Below are 20516 nucleotides of genomic sequence, written 5' to 3' on the forward strand. Positions count from 1 at the left end.
GTTTTAAATTGTCCATGCATTAAGTGAATGTTCCTGGACCATACATTGTTTCAGTGTGCAGATGTGTGTGTTTCAGTGTCATTTCTCTTGGAGTTCTGTACTGGTATGACCTTTAATTTACTTGGACACAATTGCTTTTGAATTATCAGGAGAGAGGCCCTGACAATCATCACCTTCTCAACATCAGTGTGGTCTCCTCTTGCAGCCATGCTAGCCATAATTATAGGCAATTAGGCCTGGTCAGAATTTATTCTGGAACAAGACTACTTTGTAGCCTCTGCTTTGAATATACAGTACTAATTTTCTTTAATTTCCCAGGGTTTTAAGTTTTTACCTCATATCCTGTACATAGTTTTAAATAAATACAATTAAAATACTTATTTAACTTAAAAAACATATTTTACGCAGTACAAACACCCAAAGGCCAGATTCACTCATTTTGTTGCATGTGTTCATGCAAACCACTTCCCTGACTAGTAAAGTTTATATAAATATTGGTGATGCTAGTGCTAACACCATTTGCACATGTTAAAACTTTGAAGTCCAATTTCACAGACAGAGGTTAAAGTCAGCCCTGTACTAAAATTAGTTTCCTTTAATTCTTAGGACACAGTGGCTCTACATATATATATACAGCATTAAAAAAGTCAGATTGGCATGTGACAACTGCTCCTTGTTGATTAAATAAAGTTATAGGTTGGGTTGCGATTGTAAGCTTTAACATTTAGATTTTTTTTTAACTACCTTAACTAGTATCTTCTGCTAATGTCATAATTAGGAATGTCTAACTGTTGGGAAATTACATTATTGCAACCTCCTCCGTCAATTCAGGAGAGTCATATCCTGGAATTAATCTGGCAGGCCGCAGTGAGAACAGGCTGGCAGCATGGACTTTACAGGACTACACAGCCATCATGTTGAAGGAGAGCACTGCAGACATGGCTGGCACAGCCTGACTGTAGGCACATAATCAACAGGAGGAGGACATTTTACGGTAATTTTACACTGTCCTGCTTGCAGCAGTCAGCACTAGGTCAGTCCTGATTAGATAGCACAGCGTGGGGTGAATGTACACATCGGAACAGAGCCTTAACAGGACAAGCCACCCAGTAGCCACATCAGCCACACAAGTATGTCTCAGAGACTTCACTTGCTAGTGTTGGATGGTGCTTCCTTGTCCAGAAAGGTGATGGAGTGGGCAGTCCTGGTGGGGAGCTCTAGACTGTCCTGCTCATTGTTGGAGCTGGCCTCTTGAAATCTGTGCCCCAGCCACTTGAGGGAGGAGCGCACAGCTCTGTTGAAGTCCGGAGAGCCGAAGCAATAGAGCAATGGGTCAAAGCAGGAGTTGGCACAGGCCAGGATCCACGCAATATAATAGGTTGTCTCCACCTTCAGGAGGAGCCTACATTGCTCAGGGTAGTATTTCTTTATCATCACGCCCACAGTCCGGGTAACGTTGAGAGGGGCAAAGCACACAGCAAATATCAGAAGGCAGACAGCCACCATCTTGAGTGACCTGGCCTTGATGGCTTGGCCCTTGGCGGAGTTGGCATTGATGCGCGACACAGAGCTGGCCAGGCGGCAGTAGCAGACTGCAGCTATGGAGAAGGGCAGCAGGAAAGCGAAGAAGAGCAGGACGAAGTTGATGGCGAAGTAGGCGTCGATGTACTCGCCCTGGTGAATGTTCAGGCACTGGGTGCAGTTACCCACCTGGCTGGTGCCCAGGAAGACAAAGCAGGACATGCCCTGCACCAGCAGAAAGAGCCAGACAGCCCCGCACACCTTGTGAATGAAGCCCACCCGCTTCATAGCAGAGTTGCTTTTGTGGCGGACCACAGCCACGTAGCGATGGACGCTGATGAGGGTGAGGAACACCACACTTCCGTAGAAGTGCATGCCGAGCAGAGCGATCTTCAGCTGGCAGACGAACTGCCTGAAGGGCCAGCAGCTGCCCATGGCGAAGCTCGTGGCCATCAGCGGGATGGCGGGGGTGGCCATGGCATCGCTCAGGCCCAGGTGGAACTGCAGGATGGTGCCGGCGCTCCAGGTTTTCATGCGGAAGCAGAAAACCCACAGGCTGAAGCTGTTGAGCAGCGCCCCGCCCAGGCCGAGCAGGCAGACAAGGACGGTGATGGAGATGTGCTGTGGCCCCGGCTCGCAGGGCGCTGACAGGCTGTGGTTGATGGGAAAGATGGAAGGGGACAGCGTGCCATTCATCTTCTGGAACACGTTAAGCTTGGAGGATATCAAAACAGGTCTGGTCACCTTAAAGGAAACAGAGGATGTTAGGTTATAGTATAATGATGCCCTGTATATAGTATATAGTATAATGAGGTTCCCATGGTAAAGCTGAGGCCTGAGTTTGAACCAGGCCATTTAACCATGCATAGCTCTCACAATAAAAAATATAATATAATATTAGAGATTGAGCCCATTAACTTTGAAGCAAAGCCCTGATCCCTATGTTACAGTGGACCCACAGATACCACCACATCCTTTCCCTGAAATACTGTATATAGCAGATAAGACATTTTGAACTGGACCTAACATAATTACTGTTGGAAAGGAGCACCTTATCAAGCAGATTAAGGCAGAGAGTCTTCAGCATGAAACACTATTTGGAGAAAACATCGATTGAACCTCCTTTGAACCTTAGAGTGTGTGGTTCATGAATCTTTTGAAAAAGTAGCACACCAAAAGCTTGGTGCCCAAAACAGTAGAGTTTGCTCAAGTACAGTCTTAAGTAAAACCTTAGATAGGCTTGCCTACCTGAGTAAACAAATGTATCAAATGGTCTTCAGGATGAGATTCAAATAGAAACTGCAATTAAAAATAGAACAGCAGTATTGAGGAAGGAATACTAACATGTACTGTAACAGCAACAAAAGGTTGAAGTACAAAGGGCGGAGGTCCAACAGGAAACAACAATAAGAAGTATCAGTGTAGCAGTTTTGAGGGAACCTTACCAACAGGTAAGGTTTTGATGGCAGAGAAGCTAGCTGCATAAGAATGATACAGAAAGCAGACATTTTGAAGGAACAGTACCAACATGAAACAGCTGTAAGAGAAATTTCTGCATACACAGAAGATAATCCTGGAAATATCTTGAGGAGGCACACAAAATTGCAGTACAATTGCAGGTTCTTTCATTGAAAAGTCATTTCTGAGGCACAATTACTTTTTGTAATTTGAGGTCACGTATTTAAGTACCAGGATTCCTATCATGAACTTCTTTTACTTTTTTAGTATGGAGGGCTCATGAGTGTGCCACGTTGGATTTAAGAAAAGCACCTAACTTCAGACAACTATCCTCAATGAAGGTGTCTGTTATGATACAGTATATATGGTACTGTAGGTGGGTTCCGTCGGATGTATGGCCAATAGTATTAACAAGAACAAAGGACGACTGAGACTGTCATTCTTTCTTTTTTGGCAAAACATAATAATATGGCGGACCATTGATCCTATACAGTCCTAAAATCTGCACAGCTGTTGGGTCCTTAACCCCACATTGCACCAGGGGGGATTGGCTGCTGCTTGGTCCAATGAACTTTGGATAAAAGTGTCAGTTAAATAACATGTAAAATGTAAAAGTATTGCACTGAGAAGATAGATGATTTAAGAGTTGATCCCTTAGATTGTGAGGATAGGAAATGAGAAATGAGGAGAGTACAACTACAGCCTTATTTACACTCACAGAGCACTTTATTAGATACCTGTACACCTACTTATTCATGTCATTATCAAATCAGCCAATCGTGGCAGCAGTGCAATACATAAAGGCATGCAGATATCGGTCAGGAGCTTCAGGTACTGTTCACATCAACCATGAGAATGAGGAAAACATGTGATCCAGTAATTTCGACCATAGCATGATTGTTGGTGCCAGACAGGCTGGTTTGTTCTCCTGGGATTTCACATACAACAGCGTCTAGAGTTTATTCAGAATGGTGCGAAAAACAAAAAGCAGTGAGCAGCATTTCTGCATTCGGAAACGTCTTGTTGATGAGAGAGGTCAACAGAGAATGGCCCTACTGCTTCAAGCTGACAGAGAGGCTACGGTAACTCAGATAACCACTCTGTGCAATTATGGTGAGCAGAAAAGCATCTCAGAATGAATGCATCTCTGATGAATCTCGATTTCTGCGGAGGCATACAGATTGTAATGTCAGAATGGCGCCAACAGCATGAATCCTTGGAACCAACCTTGTGTCAACAGTCCAGGCTGGTGGCGGTGGTGTAAAGTTGTGGGGAATGTTTTCTTGGCACACTTTGGGCCCATTAATAACAATTAATCATCGCTTGAATGCCACAGCCTATTTCAGTATTGTTGCTGACCATGTGCATCCTTTCATGGCCACAATGTAGCCATCTTCTAATGGCTCCTTCCAGCAGGATAATGCACCATGCCACAAAGCAAAAGTGGTCTCAAACTGGTTTCATGAACATGACAATGAGTCCAATATTCTTAATTGGCCTTCCCAGTCACCGGACCTGATTCCAATAGAACACCTTTCAGATGTGGTAGAATATAAGATTCACAGCATGAATGTGCAGCTGACAAATCTACAGAAATTGCATGATGCAATCATGTCATGGAACAGAATCTCAAAGAATGTTTTCAACATCTTGTGGAATCTTGTGGAATCCACCCAGTATTAGTATAGTGTTCCTAAAAGTGCTCAGTGAGTGTACACTCAGAAGCACCAATACAAACAGCAGCTTTAGCCAAACCTATAGACAGACATACTGAACACTATTACTAAGTACCCTTTTCAGTAATACAAGTGGATACAGAGTTTATATAAAGCAGGAGGGTTCAGACAGCTTCATTACCCTGGTACTCATTTGCCATTTGATCAAGAACTCATACCAGCGCTCATCAGTGACATTCACAGGGAGTGGCTGTTGCAATTATAAATAGACTTGTGAGATGAGGAACAGAAATTCACAAAACTACACTTATTAGTCAACTAAGGAAATTGATTTTTAAGTATAATTTCCAGTATAATCTGAAAAATGATGTTGCTTCATTTTTGTGCTATTAGATTGCCCAGAAACACTGGGCACAAACACACATTATATTACATTGCAATGTATTTACACACTAGGTTTCCGTCTTTTCTAATAGATTGCGATACTATATTTACCATACAGACTATATTGACCATAATTCTTTCATTCTAGGATGAAAGTAATTGAATAAATAATATTAATAATCATCATCACCATCCCCTTGTATTCTGAAATCTTTTGGTGATGGGATCATTTTGTATGCCTATATTTGCTTTAAACTCGCATCAAGATCAGCAGAAGACATTCTTTAAAAGTCATTTAAATTGCATTTACTGACTAAATATTGATTATTTCAGATTATTAGAGTTAAAATGAGGGAGCAGTTAGCCAGCTAATAATGTGTGAGTGCATGTCATTGTGATACACTGAACATAGGCAAAAAACTAAACATAGCAACATAATTTACTTTACATTTAATTAAGTACACAATCCATTGTACTCAACAACAATTGAGTTGAGACTCGAGAGACTGATGACCTATAGAAAATGGCTATACACATATATACACAGATATAATGCTTCAAATCAAATAGATTTTCTATTGCAGGGTGCAGAACACCAGTAAATATAGATTGTATGCAAGTTGCATGATTAAATTATTATTAGGTGCCATTTTTAATACTTACTGGTCTCAGCTCAACAAAGCTTTCCTCCACTGAATGATGAAGATCTCACTCTCAACGAGATGTTGAAAATGTGTGACCTGCTGCGTGTGCGTATGCAAGCTCCGCATACAGCAAGCACTCGTCACCCGACCACACTGTAGCACTGTTACATGAACAAGGAACAGACATCTTTCACAAAAACACACTTACATGCAGTCCCTGTAAATAAAAAGGTTTTTAAAAACCCAGAAGAAAAACATAGCAGAAGACTGGAGGTTATTAAAACAACTGTTTCATTTCCCAATCTTTAAACAGCAATGAAAAAAGACCTGCACAGAGACCATTATGAAAGTTGAAGGATTTCTCACTGTGGAGCTCCATGTTTGGTAATTACAGCCATACACTATGAGCTGCAGAACAATGTTACAATGAACATACTGTAAGTACAAAACAAACCACCAAATTATAAAATATACAACTCCAAAAATACAATATCATAGAAAAAAGCATGGAGACAGGTACTGAAAGCATGACTTGACCTGAAAGAGAAACTGAGAACGGAATTGAAGCTTAATTGCTGATTTTCAAAAGGAAAAATAGAAAGCCACAGAATAACACCATCAAGAGTAAGAGAGAAGAAATTGATACAATACAACGTTCCATCAAGTACTAAAACTTCCCAGCTGCCACAATGGCGCCTCATCCACACAATGTACAACATTACTAAATGCACAGATGTGTTTGTTAGATTAAAACTGACACATTAAAACTGACAGTCTGCACTTTAAACTCTTTCACCAATGTCTTTCCTGTCTGAAGTGACAGTCCTTCATACTGCACTGATATCACTGTACGGCTATACACTTAGTGAGCACTTTATTAGGTAGACCCGTACACCAGGTTCCTAATGTAAATATTTAATCAGCCAATCATGTGGCAGCATCTAAATACATAAAAGCATGGTCAAGAGGTTCAGGTCTTTTTCAGACAAAATGTCAGAATGGGGAAGAAATGTGATCGAAGTGACTTTGACCATGGGATGATTGTTGGTGCCAGACAGGGTGGTTTGAGTATCAGCTGATCACTTGGGATTTTCACACACAACAGTCTTGAGATCTTGCAGAGAATAAAAAATAAAAAAATAAAAATAAAAAAACATAAATAAAAAAACATACAGTGGGAAGCAGTTCTGAAGGCAAAAATGCCTTGTTAATGATAGAGGTCAGTGGAGAAGGCCCAGACTGGTCAAAGCTACAGGAAGGTAACAGTAATGCAAATAACCACACATTACAAGAATGGTATGCAGAAGACCATCTCTGAACATGCAATATGTCAATATCACTGTGAAACCCACAGCATTAGCATACAGTCACCATGACAGTACAGACATTTTTCACATACAGTAACAGACCACCACTGACATTAATATTCATTATTTAATACATAACAACATGTTCTCCACATCCACAAATAAACAAACTATCTACCTTCTGAATATCAGATATAAGGAAACATGTCAATGTGTACTTTCATAAAATACAAACAGGAGTGTCTGAACCTTTTCAGAGAACTGATGACCGAGAATAGAAACCAACCTTTAAGTATGTCATGTATCGGATCTGACTTCTCTAAACTTGTCTTTGAATATACATTCTTTATTGGGTATTCATTAGACTTATTTTTGAGACTTATTAAGTCTTCTGCTACTGTAGCCTATCCGCTTAGAGGGTTGATGTGTGTTCAGAGATGCTCTTCTGCATACCACTGTTGTAATGTAGTTATTTGTGCTACTGTAACCTTTCTGTCAGTTTTGACCAGTCTGGACTTTCTACTCGAACCTTTCTCATTAACAAGGCATTTCTGCTCACAGAACTGCTGCTTACTGGATGGTTTTTTTTCGTTCTTCTCTGCAAACTTGTGAATGCAAATTCCAGGAGATCAGCAGTTTCTGAGATACTCAAACCACCCTGTCTGACACCAACAATCATTCCACAGTCAAAATCTCTCAGATCACATTTTTTCCCTATTTTGATGGTTATTGTGAACATGAACTGATAATAGATAATCGCATGAATAAGTATGTAATAAAGTGCTCAGTGAGTGCACATTAATACCATTGCCTATGAGTCGTGGTCTGTAAAATGAAATACATTTTTTTGCATTTTAACTGATCAATGAAAACCCTTTATTAAACATTTACTTAATTATGTTTAATCCAACCATTAGTACCTTCATTCAAGTGAATTTAATATGGTAGCCTTGATTGCCTCAATGAAAACCAAACTAACAAACCAACCCATCAGCAGTAACTCACACCACAAACTGTGGCATTTAAAACATTTTCGAAACTCTGCTTTCTGCATTTACTGACCTCCTAACTTCTCCACAGCAACAACAAAAAGGTGCATCACAGAATGTCACAAAACCAAAAACTTCACACCCTGAATACATAATTATCAGAGTACCTTCCTGACTGAATACAATGGACAATGTCATCCCCTGGAAATGGAAGTGTGGCTTCCAATGCTGTGGTTACTCTTTGCCACCTACATTTTAGCTCATTTCCTGCTTTCTAAAATAGACAAGATTGTCACCTCAAACCAAGGTCTCCCCCACATGACTCTCTCATCTTGATGCTGATTCAGAGCAGAAAAAGTGGGAGGGAGCAGAACTGTTCAGTATCATCACACAGAAAACCAGCACAGGAGAGGTCCTGTTCTCATAAAGGTTCCTGCTGTATCTTTTTCCTCATCACTGCGTCTCTCAGGCCTTTCTGACAATCCTGCCACTCTTCCTCCAGTCTCTGAACCGTTCCGATCTCACCGGCTGGCTGCTGACCCGAAACGTCCCATGGCAGGCCCGGATGCTGCAGGAGGGTTGGGTGGGATTGGTTGTCAGCATCATTCCCATCATTCATTAAATCAAAACTATGCAGTGACATACACTTTATTCGGTAGACCTGTACACCAGCTTGTTAATGCAAATATTGAATCAGCCAGTCATGCAGCAGTAAGTAAATGCATAAAAGCATGCAGACATGGTCAAGAGTTTAAACTGTTTTTCAGACCAAATGTCAGAATGGGAAGAAATGTGATCTAAGTGATTTGACCATGCAATGAATGAGAAGGGCCAGACTGGTCAAAGCTGACAGGAAGGTGACAGTAACGCAAATAAGCAAACATTACAATAAAGTTCTCACTGAGTGTATATCAAACCAAATGCAACAATTTAACTTAAAATGATTTACTAGTGATTTAGTTTCATAATTTCTGCAGTGATCAACCCACCGTGTGCACAGGTGCGTTTATGTAGACCTACACACATAGATATGCATGCTTCACACATTTAGGTGCTAATTTACAGGCAAACTGTACACTCACATACACACAGTCAGACCCACATGCATGCATGCGCACATACAGAGGAATGCACTGATGTAGATTTTCCTAAATTAACAAACAAGGTGGAAAACCCATAAAGACTAATCTATCACAAATTGTACAGTCATTTACGGCACAACACAATTCTACAAATATGAACACGTGCCCTGCGCCTCACCACCCAGGTATCAACATTTATCCTAATACCCACCTCGAGCTCCACACTGGGCAGTGACGTTTTCGGGGCTTTGCTGCTTGTCTTCGATACTGCATCCAGCCGCAAACCAGCTCATGGGCTATCATTACGTAAAGTAAAAAGATGAGAATCGTGGGGTCCATTCTTTGTGTGGTGACGGGTTGTGAAGGCATTGAAAAAGAACAGAGAAAAGCAACGAAGGAGAGAGGTTGAAAGCAGATGAATAGAAGGGCAGTGAATTCTGAGAAAGCGTGGGATGAACTGCGCTTCGTCGCTTATTTTTTATGGGGAGCGGGCGCGGTCCCTCGTTGTCCAGAACTGCAGGACATATTTTTCGAGTATACCTACCGTATTCACTAAAATGTAAATGCACAAACTGAATCGGGAATTGTAAATTACGCAAAGAAACTAATAAATAAAGCAGTCACGAGAGCTGCTTATCATTATCACGTAATATCCTCCAACACGAATCGTTCTTTTAAATTGACATAAATTACCATTTAAAATATACTTTCAAAATAAACTGACCGCACTGAAAGCGCAAATATGTGTTTAAACCTCAGAGAGGACCTGTGATGGAACCGAGATGATGTTGTCATGGAGACGATGGACGTTGCCATGGAAATGTCCTCCGATGTTGATTTATTTTTCACATCGCCTACAGTCATGGCCACCATTGATCGTGACGAAAGTATATTCACGTATTTGTAGGACATATCAAAACATACTGTAGAATTATGCGATCTTGCATAACAGCGAAATCTCGTCGTGCATTTTCCAGGCTTTTCCTGGCACATACATGTTCGACGTAATGCATTTTGGTTAAAAGGTAGGGGAAACACTTTGAGGTTTTCGAAAAACATATATACACACATTAGATTAAACATTTTCTTCGTCCACATGTATTTTTGCAATGATTATAGAGCATTAATACAGTTCTAGGACATTCCAGGCGAATACAGTTCAATCGAAAGTAGCAGAAGTTAAACATAAAACGTGCCCGACTACGGTAGGTGAATCCAACATATCTTATGACTTACATTTTCATCATAATTGTCATGTAGAAATGCTCTAGGCTATATTTTGTTTAACTAACCGAAAGTTTTACTTTTGGTCATTATTTCATTTATTTCATTTCAGCCTAACCCACAAGCAAGCCTATGCAGAGGCTCAGTAAGTCTCCCGACTCATGTTCTGCTATAGTAAGCAAACTGAAACTTTTTTTAAAATAGAAATAACGTCGCTTTTTTCCTCCACCAGTTGACATCAGTGCTCATCTTATAATGTGATATTGGCATAGAAACAGTTATTAATATCAACCCAGAATTTCCATATCATGCTTCTGTTAAAAAATCAACTAATCTAACTAATCAATTAATGTCCATTATATGGTATTGGTGCACTTTATGAATAGTATGTGGAACATCCTTGGTTCAGATGCATATTTTTAAATATTCTTCTGGCTCCCAGTAACCCTCTATTGTATCTTTCCCCACTTCCTCATAGCACCAAGGAACTGGAAACGATACAGGCATCCTACATTTGTAAATCATTTTATTTAAAGCATGTTAAACCACAGATGGAATTCCCACCACAGTACACACATTCAGTCCAGGTATATATGAAAATATATTTTAAAGTTGTACAACAATTACGCAAGACTATTTTTCCATGAAAAAAAAATATACACATTGAAATTGTCACGTTCTCAGGTGTACATTATTAAAGCTGGAAAAAAGCTTTAAAATGCCACTTTTAAATATATACAAAAGATAGAAAAACACAGGGTTGTGACTACTTAAATTCCCACAACGGTTTGAAACATCCTTTTGCATGTGTTGTATTGAACTAGACTTGTATTAAGCTCAGGTCTTCACTCCAGCAAATGGTGGGCGGAGTAGTAATGAACTGTCCTTCAGACACGACTCCTCATTGGCCACATGCAATAGAGGCCATGGCTCTTCCCCCTCCCTTCAAACCAACCCATCAGCAGTACTCTCTCAAATCGGGGTGGTGGGAGCTGAGGCTGTGGTGGGAACTGTCACAGGGTGAAGCCCCAGGTCCAGGGAGGGGGTTTCAGCAGGTTGTGGGGGACTCTTCTTCTGGGCCTCCAGCTTCTCGGTCAGCTGGGTGTACAGGTCCTTCAGGGGGTCACTGCTCTGTGGGGTCCAGTAGAGAGGAAACCATGTCACACAGATCATGTAAATAACAGCTGAGCTCAACCGATGGCTTAATCATCTCAGTCCAAAGACCGATATAAAGTGGCTCCACCAAAATCCCAAGGGTTTTTTGCTTTGGTTGAGAAAATTGAGAAAATTTAGTCTGGCTCTGATAGGGGCTCAAAACAATAGTATAGCAGTCCTATGGCACTCTTGGGTCTGAAAGGGTTATAGAGACCTTGTATAATGCTATGTTAGGTTTAGGAGTCTGCTGACCTGTTTTGGGGGCTCCAGGGTCTTCATCAGGGCCTCCAGGCGAGACGGCAGAACTTTATGGTGGAGATGCAGCAACAGGCGCAGAGTGTGCCTGTGCACATTCTCCTTGCTGCACACAACCCAGACATACACGCCATATATTAGTGACATCAATGCAAACACACCAGATACAGAGTTACACTCACTTTCAGTCTTTTAGATACTGAGGAACAAAATCAAATATATCATCATGATTGGCCATTAAAGCACCGTTGACTGCAATGAAATAATGAGACCACTTCTTGCATTTATCAGAATATTGCATTGTTGATAACATTCATAACGGGAAGATTCATCAACTAACAGAATCACTGGCCACGAGCAATAGCTTAAGGCACAGGTGTCAAACTCCAGTCCTGGTGGGCCGCAGTGTCTGCTGGTTTTTGGGTTGTTCCTGGCACCTGTGGTTCATTTAAGTCTTTAATTGGCTAAAGAATCCACACACCTTGTTCTCAAGGCCTTAATTGACAGCTGATTGAAAGGCAACCACAAACACCCGCAGACACTGCGCCCCCCTGGGAATTCAGTTCGACACCCCTGGCTTAAGCTGTGTGTAAATAAAAAGAGACAACCTGGGTCACAGTTGTGAGGGAACAGGTTAAAACTGGAAACTTTCCTACATAACCACGTTAGAGCATTCTGGAACCAGGGTGAATGTGTTGACCAAAGCATTCAGACCTGGAGAAGGAGGTAAGGAGAAAACCATCGAAAACTGCGGCACAGAACTCCTCCGTCCCGAACTCGTCTGACAGAAGGGTGAGATGACCCATCAGGAGGTGGAGGAAGATGTCACCAAACGCCATGTCGTTGTGGGTCTCCACTGCCAGAGGCAAGAATGACCAGTTGATTCCATTTCTCAAAGCATGTTACAAACTGTCCACATAGCACTTGACAATGGATAACTGCATTCCTTGCAGTATATGACTTACTGTATATGACTATCGCAATTATGTTTTGTCTGTCATTATATTAAATAGAACACAACCTCTATGTCGGTCATTGGTGTCTACTTGTCATTGCACTCTGAAGAAGGCCAGCACCACCACAACATGCTTGTGTGGTTCTTTCTGTCCTTGCTGCTTCATCGACATGCATTTACCAGATCACCTTGCTATGATGACCTGGTAAATGGTTCTGGATGAAAAGCATCTTCTATAAAAACATATCTATGAAGTATATTCCCAGATATTAAACCCTGTTGGGACTGGACTGGAGGAGGTATGTCAGATGCACATACATTTGGAAAATGACATGCACTAAAACAAAAGCGGTTTGTAATGTTGAATGCCAATAATTTTACACAGAAAATATTTATAAAAGTTGGCATAGCGATATCAAAAATAATGAAAGTATTTAATCAAAGAACGTTCTCCTTTCAACCTCCAACTGATTTGGATTTTAGCCCACCTGTCAGAACTCTCCAACTCTCCAAAGTCTCCAATTATCACAGCCAATTTTTGTCAGTCATAGTGGCCTTTCCAATAGGGAGATAGATTCATTGCTAAATAACTTCTCCAAAAGGGAAATGATTTATCATTTGCTTTCCACAGTTTCACTGTTCAGTGTACGGTATCTCCAGACACACCATGCTTTCCCTCCCTTAGTGCACGAGACCCGCGGGGCAGCACTCACCCAGGGCCGGCAGGAGTCTCTGCAGGGCGTTCTTGTTCCTCTGTTTGGCGATGTGGAGCACATAGTACAGACCCATTTCACAGGCCACTCTGTTCTCCTGCAGGAACCTGGACCCAAGGCATACGCAATCACATCAGACAAAAAACCTTCTCGGAGTAGTATTTACACGCTTTCAGTAACTTTTATTCTCATGCTGGGAATTGTATCTTAGCACACTGCTCAGGGAAGGAACGCAAACTCTTTATGTGCAATACTTTGAGCAAGTCCTTAGTGTCCGAAACTGCTATGCATTTGCAGGTTTCTTATTTAATTTTATCTCTATTGTGTTTCTTATATATATAGGATTAGGCTGCATGTCTACACTGCTGGGAGACACTCAGGGAACACAATGCAGACTTACTTGATGAAGGCATCAGGCAGGCTGGTGGGGTAAGTGAGTGAAGTCTTCTCTTCACTGGGCAGTTTCTGCTCCACGGTGAATGTGTAGTCATCCACCACCACAGACAACATGGCTGGCAGAAAGCGGGTCACCACCTCCAGCTCCTGGGGAGGACGTGGGAAACGGTGGTCAGATGAACCCAGGCAACAGAATGAAAATAAGCCCAGAGGACAGTCCATCTTGGCTCAATGCGTGCCTCCATTTCAAAGGCAAAACCTTTTAAAAGCCTTACCCAGCTAACACAAAATGGTCTCACAAAGTTGCTGCCATGACATGTAGGAATGTTATAATACTTCAGTAACATTGAGAACATTTTCAGTTAAGCATGTTTGGACCTCAGATGTGAGACGTGGCACCAACAGGACACCTACTGTACGCTAGGACCAGGGGATTACGTTACCCTCAGAGAATGTGGAGGGGAATATCTCTGACAGGAAGTGGAACATACCAGTCTTGGCTCCTTGAAAACCTGGCTGTCAATCATGTCCCAGGCACCCTGGCCCAGGGAGAGCATCCTCAGAAGCAGTAGCAGATCTGGGCTGTCCTGTTCAGAGACACACACACACCCATCACGGGTCAGCAGTGCTACAGTTTGAGCATGTCCAGCCAGTTTAACATCAAAGACCCAATACTGGCAACTAAATAATATTTTATATCTTGCACTGGCATCTTGGTAACCTGGGCAACAGCTATGCGTAGCCCACTGAACTCTGTGAAACTGAGCCTTTGTTACTGTTGAATGTCATTAGCATTACATATAGCCACTAAAATTACTGAGTGGGCCTTAAACCGAGTACCTAACCAGAAAGACCCGAAGACTCAACATAAACAACTGAGATCACCGAACAAGCATTACTTCACAGCACACTTGCTTAGCAAATGCCATTCCGTTGGGCGACCTACACAGTTGACATATTTCTTTGATATCCTTTTGCCAAATCAGGACCTAGACCTTTGGTCACATGTGTATTTGAAGAATGTGTGTACGACATAAGAGGGCTGCTCGGATTCAAACCATGGATTCAAAGTCCAGGAAACCCAAACCACCAAATCCCTGGGCTATCAAACTTAGTCAAAGCCACCTGAATAAGGGAAGATAGGCCAGTGGTGCATGGTCCCTGAGGCACATGTAGGCTGGTGCAGGAGGAGGTGACTCACCCTTGGCAGTGCATCCTGTCCCAGGAGCTCCTGTAGGTTCCTAACTGTGCTCAGAACCAGGGTGTTACTTGCAAAGGGGTCACAGAGGATCATAGACAGGTCTCTGTCAAAGAAAACAAATGCATTAAAAATCATGGGTAGCACCAGCTCCCCCGACCCCGACAACAACCAGAGACCTTGTGGTGAAGAGGACACTGATTGCCGAGCATTTAAGCTGTTCCAGGTCTTGCTGGATGCAAGTGTTCTGCGTGGAATGTGCCTGCTGCATCTCACTCAGTACACTGACCTGCTAGTGCTAAGACCTAGTCTGGCTTCAACCACAGTGGGAGGGAAATTTTCCAATGCTGCGAATACAATGCATGCAGGTGCTTCTCTTTGCTCCTTTCTCCCTGACCACCACCCCCGCCTCTTCCCTCGGCCTCCTCCACTCCCTCGCTCACCCCAGCACTCTGTCCTGTCCTTTCTTCACTCCATCCAGGAAGCCCTGCAGCTCTCTGGCTCGCTTGGCGTCCACAAACTTCTCCCGGATACAGGCATCCAGGCACCAGGTGAACTGATCACGGGGGTAAAAGTCAACGTCAATTAAACAAAAGGGTTATCTTGAGAAACCAGTCATCGGAACAAGAGCTGAAACCTACCACCACCACAGCTTATCTACCAGAAGATGCCAGAACCCGTGAAGCCCGCCGAGAGCTCTGTGGTGCATCTGGAACGTTTGCGCCTCGATGTGCACTCACATGAAGATTTTTGACCATCTAACCTGATGTTCTTTAGTTCCGAAAACACTCGCTCATTTAATTCCTACGTTCACCAACACCTCCCCTCTCCTTGCAGGCTCTCAGTCTTAGTCAGACCCCCACCCCTCCAAACTGTGACTGCTCTCTTTGCACCCCTCGGGCGTGGGCCGTACCTTGTGGCAGGGGTCGACAGAGCAGATCTCGCTGATGTCCAGGTCATGGAGGGACATGAGCAGCTCGGCCCGTAGGGTGCAGTAATGGACGTTACGCGTGCGCAGGAACAGCGTCCGCAGGAACTGCAGCACCATGTCGTACAGCTTCACGTTCTTCCCAATCATCTGCGTCAGCTTCAGAACCACCTGCTCCGAACAACAGCGACACAATCTCACATAGAGGGCAACAAATGTGTCTAGTGTTTACAGTTTAGTGTCTACCTTAACAGATAATCGATGATAGAAATGTAATTTATTATTACCATTGTTGGTGTTAATATTATTATTATTATTATTATTATTATTATCTTAGAACAGGGATGGGCAACTCCAGTCCTGGAGGCCGGTTGTGTATGCAGGATTTTGCTGCCACCAGTTACCCTGGCTCAATAAGCTAATTAGCCATATGCACTATGATCGATTCATTCATAAATTAGACCACAATAAAATTATATAAGACAAGACTATTTATCAGTTGTTTATCTTGCGGAACATGGCAAAAATGCCCTGAAATCCTGAAACAGGCACGACCTTGCCCATCCCTGCCTCAGAAGATGCCTTTATCCAGAGTGACTAACATAGCTCACATTTTTAGATACTATCCATTTACACAGTTGGATCATTACTGAAGCAATATAGTTCACATCCAGTTCTTATACGGAATTGTGATTTTCCTACTCGAGCTCATACACCAGAAAACACAAATCGGATAGACGGGGCCACCATGTGAGACTGGGTTACACAAGTGTGCAGGCGCGTGTGCCCACCTCTCCCTGTCGTCGTGTCTTTGGTGAGGGGCTGAAGAAGTTGTGCAGGACGGAGAGGTCGTTGCTGAAGAGCGCCGCCTCCTTCTCCACAATGTACTGCTTCAGCAACGGCGATACCTCATCCCCAAAGAGAGCCTGGTTATCCTGCCAGATTTGCCTCTTCACCTCCACCGCGCACACCTTATACAGCTCCTTATCTGCCATCACCTGCTTCAGCTTCTTCTCTGGGACCTGGGGGGACAAGAAGAGAAGTGATGCAGGAAGTACCAAACCATAGCCCGATATTGTTTTGGATCACGTTGGATGGGGGAAGAGGAGTACTGGTGTGATTTTCTGACACAGGACAAGCATCTATGAAAACTAAAATATGCCTCCCTTTCCGCACAAACAATTGAAATTTACTTGGAAGAAAGCAAATTAATGCTGAGGGTTGTGTCATGCAGTTTAGGTGATCTGGACTTACCTTAGGCAGGTGTTTCAACACCTGCATGACCACTGGCTGGATGGATGGCATCTTAACCAGAGGAAAGCTTTTCTCCAGCAATTCCTCGAGCTTGCCATATCTGCAGAGGCAAGAGTAACACAACATATAGAATAAGTATTGTGTGCAATAGTGATAACCTTGCTACTTCATTATTACTATTACTACTACTTGTAGTACTACAAGTAATAATAATAATAATAATAATAATAATAATAATGTTGTTATATAATCATATTGTTGTTTTAAAAAAATGCATGTGTCACCGGTCTTCCTCCTTCCCCTCGGCAATAGTGGCAACCCGCTCCATCAGTTTGTCTCGAAGCTCGTCGAAAACTGACTGATGAAACTCCAGTCTTGGGGTGCCATGAAGATCCAAGAAAGGAAGTGCTGACTGTAATGTTGGCAGCAAGATGCCATTCTCTGTCTGTATTCAAAGCAACGCGTGTATAGATCGTCAGGTAACTTTGGCCAATAGGACACTCATAACAGGGCATAAAACATAGCAGTACTCCAGTTTAGCTAGCTAGTTTTAGCGACATACTGTTGGAAAATACGTTGCTAAATTGACAATAAATAACATTGCCGAGCCAGTGTTGATCTCCCCGAGAGCCACTTAATAACGGTTACTAAAGTAGAACAATCACGTATCATACATTGCAGCAAAAATTGCTATAAACGACTCACTGTGCTAGCTAGCCAAAAAATATTTCATTCATTCCATTAAGTAATGAGAATCTATTATTACTCTGCTCGAAATTCAGAAATGTCACAGAACTAAAATGATATGGTTTGCAAACACACGTGGAGACGGTACATAACGAGCTAGCAGGCTAGGCAGGTTATGCTAGGTGGTTAGCTAACTAGTTACCTGAAATTGGTCGATGGCTTTCAGAGGTTCTGTACAGTTGGTCAGTGTTTCTTTTAGATCCTCGCCGTTGGAGATTCCAAGTTCGGGTAACCCGGCAAACATATTTTAAAAACGTTATTTTTATATGCAAGCGATATCGGCAAAATACTATGCTTTAATATATCTATGAATATATTTAGCCACTTAAAAACGTTACTTATTGTTTGTAGCGTAACACACTTCCTGGGAGTGCTTCTTAATCAACAGTCCCACAGTCATAGGGATACAAAGGAGCGAGAAAGTTGGTTCCCTATTAATATTACGCTGCATATGTGTAGCCGATGTTCGTGTCTGCATTTTACGATTGATCTACGAAAGTTAATTTTGTATGTATGTTTTAAATAAGATAGGTATGAAATGTGGTAGGTATGCATTACAGACAAGAATATCTATATAGGTACATTATAGATCTGAAATACAGTATTACTACTGAGATTGCGATTTGACAACATTATACGTTTAAGAATATTTATATTGACCATTTTTAGCTACAGCAGACATGTAACAGGATGCATATGATAATGACTAAGTGTTCAGTACATTCGTTATTACATGTTCTTAATCTTCTAATCAATCTTCTAATCATCCCTGGGGACTTTGCCACTTCCTCTGCGTTCAAAAATATATACCACAATAATTGGTAACATTACTTTAACATCATCCATGTGAGATGTCCCAGACATTATTAATCCTCTCCCATTCCGTTTCGTTCATCTTTTCTTATCATTTTACATCACATTCTTTAATATGTATCGCGCAGTTGGTCTTTCATATAAAGCATCCATACAAACAACAAATTGCTAAAAAAAAAAAGAAATTTTCAGAACTCACCACAACAGTGGTCATGGGTACCTACCCTTAAATGCTACTGCATGCACAACATACAATCTCACAAATACAATCCGTTATGACATTCTCAGTGTTACCACAGCTAACCACCAGTGGGCACTGCATAATCTCTGTAGACCTGGTGCTCATCTCAAATGGTCTAAATCACAGGTGTCAAAGTCCAGTCCTGGGGGGCTGTAGTGTCTGCTGGTTTTTGGGGTGTTCTGGGTCATTGATTGGTTAAAGTATCCACACGCCTTGTTCTCACGGCCTTAATTGGCCTTTATTGGCAGCTGATTGAAAGGAAACCACAAAAACCCGCAAACACTGCGGCCCCCTGGGGATTCAGTTTGACACCCCTGGTCTAAATCATGGTTCTTCAACCCTGAACCTGGAGGGGTACGAGGTCTGTTGGTTTTTGTTGTTCCTCTGCATTTAATGAATCAATTAGAACAGTTCATTACACAGTTAACGCAGCGCACCTGCAAAAACAAAAACCTTCTTAACCTTCACAGATGATATTATTATTCCGCCCATACCATATAGAACATTTTAAAGAATTGTGCTTTAATGTCATACAGCTTTTATTTTTCTCTTTTTGCCATTTCCACGCTTAGATTTTTCTATTGTTCTGAGAATTGGTTTATAAGTACGTCACACTGCAGTAAGTGTAAACAATCATACAGTATACATTTGTGAGGGGACATAATTCAAATTATTGAGAACTGGAACTAGAATTGGAAGTGAGTGTGAGTGATTGGCTATTTTTCATTATTGGTATTCAATACTTCTCTGTGCAGCACCACATTTTGTCAGTCAGTTCAAATGATACATTAATTTGCATGTGCATGTCTAGTGAAGAAAGGAATAGGGCTTTGTTGTTTGTTGTCCAATTGTACAGCACATTCCTCAGGACCATCCTCCATTTATCTGCAGAGAATAACTCCTTTTCACCTGTTCCAGTATGACATGTTAGTAGCCTTTGTTATCCCACATCACTTCATCCTCAGGGTAGCAAGCCTTCAGCTTCTCTGTGGAAACAGAGTGATTGGCTCTCCCAAAACCCTGCATTCAAATGAAAATGTTTTGTTCATTTTCCTCAGCCACAGAACTACATGTTTTTAGCCATCATGCCACTTCTGTTCTGACAATCTGCTCTATGGTGTTATGGTTAAGCAACTGGACCTTTAACCACTGTATAAGGTATATATCCAAAATGCCCCACATGAATAAAAAATTTTTTTAGCTGACATTTATCCAAAGTGACTTAACTGTTGATTAGACTAAGCAGTTTTTAGAAATAGTTGCAGGAATATTGCAACTGCATAGCTGGCACATCAAACTATATGGTACATAGCTAGCTAGAGGCTGTTGAAAAATGTTGCTTGCTCTATAGTGTATTCACACAAACCATTGATTGGACTTACAAAATGTATTTGTACATTTTAGTGTATTACACTAAAACTTATACTTAATACTTCACTCTGCTTATCATGGAGTAGCCATAAACATGGATCTTCTTGGCACTGCTGTCATGTTTAGTCCTTCCCCCTCCTATACACTCGCAGTCTAGGCCTCTTTCATTTGGTAACAATTTATAGTTTTGGAGTTATGAGCTATG

The 20516-nt window shown here is 41.9% G+C and overlaps 2 protein-coding genes across 3 annotated transcripts; both read right to left on the bottom strand.

Annotated features, from left to right (window-relative positions):
• Positions 1–580: 580 nt before the first annotated feature.
• On the bottom strand, positions 581–9720 carry LOC133140035 (P2Y purinoceptor 2). Of its 2 annotated transcripts, XM_061259554.1 has the most exons (4): positions 9273–9720; positions 5703–8547; positions 2770–2820; positions 581–2265 (listed from the first exon to the last, which is right to left on the bottom strand). In XM_061259554.1, the coding sequence occupies exon 4, from the start codon at positions 2215–2217 to the stop codon at positions 1147–1149; it is 1071 nt and encodes a 356-aa protein (XP_061115538.1). In that variant the 5' UTR covers positions 2218–2265; positions 2770–2820; positions 5703–8547; positions 9273–9720; the 3' UTR covers positions 581–1146. The 2 variants fall into 2 exon arrangements, with proteins under 2 accessions (XP_061115538.1, XP_061115539.1); XM_061259555.1 differs by lacking the exon at positions 2770–2820.
• Positions 9721–10826: 1106 nt separating this feature from the next.
• nelfb (negative elongation factor complex member B) lies at positions 10827–18892 on the bottom strand. The gene is made up of 13 exons (XM_061261089.1): positions 18029–18892; positions 17424–17584; positions 17140–17239; positions 16677–16907; positions 15871–16056; positions 15401–15513; positions 14961–15063; positions 14251–14346; positions 13764–13906; positions 13364–13470; positions 12410–12551; positions 11693–11801; positions 10827–11416 (listed from the first exon to the last, which is right to left on the bottom strand). The coding sequence occupies exons 1-13, from the start codon at positions 18128–18130 to the stop codon at positions 11258–11260; spliced, it is 1752 nt and encodes a 583-aa protein (XP_061117073.1). The 5' UTR covers positions 18131–18892; the 3' UTR covers positions 10827–11257.
• Positions 18893–20516: the final 1624 nt, after the last annotated feature.

The sequence above is a fragment of the Conger conger genome, chromosome 11 (genome assembly GCF_963514075.1).
Source record: "Conger conger chromosome 11, fConCon1.1, whole genome shotgun sequence".
In the NCBI taxonomy this organism is placed as follows: Eukaryota; Metazoa; Chordata; class Actinopteri; order Anguilliformes; family Congridae; genus Conger; species Conger conger.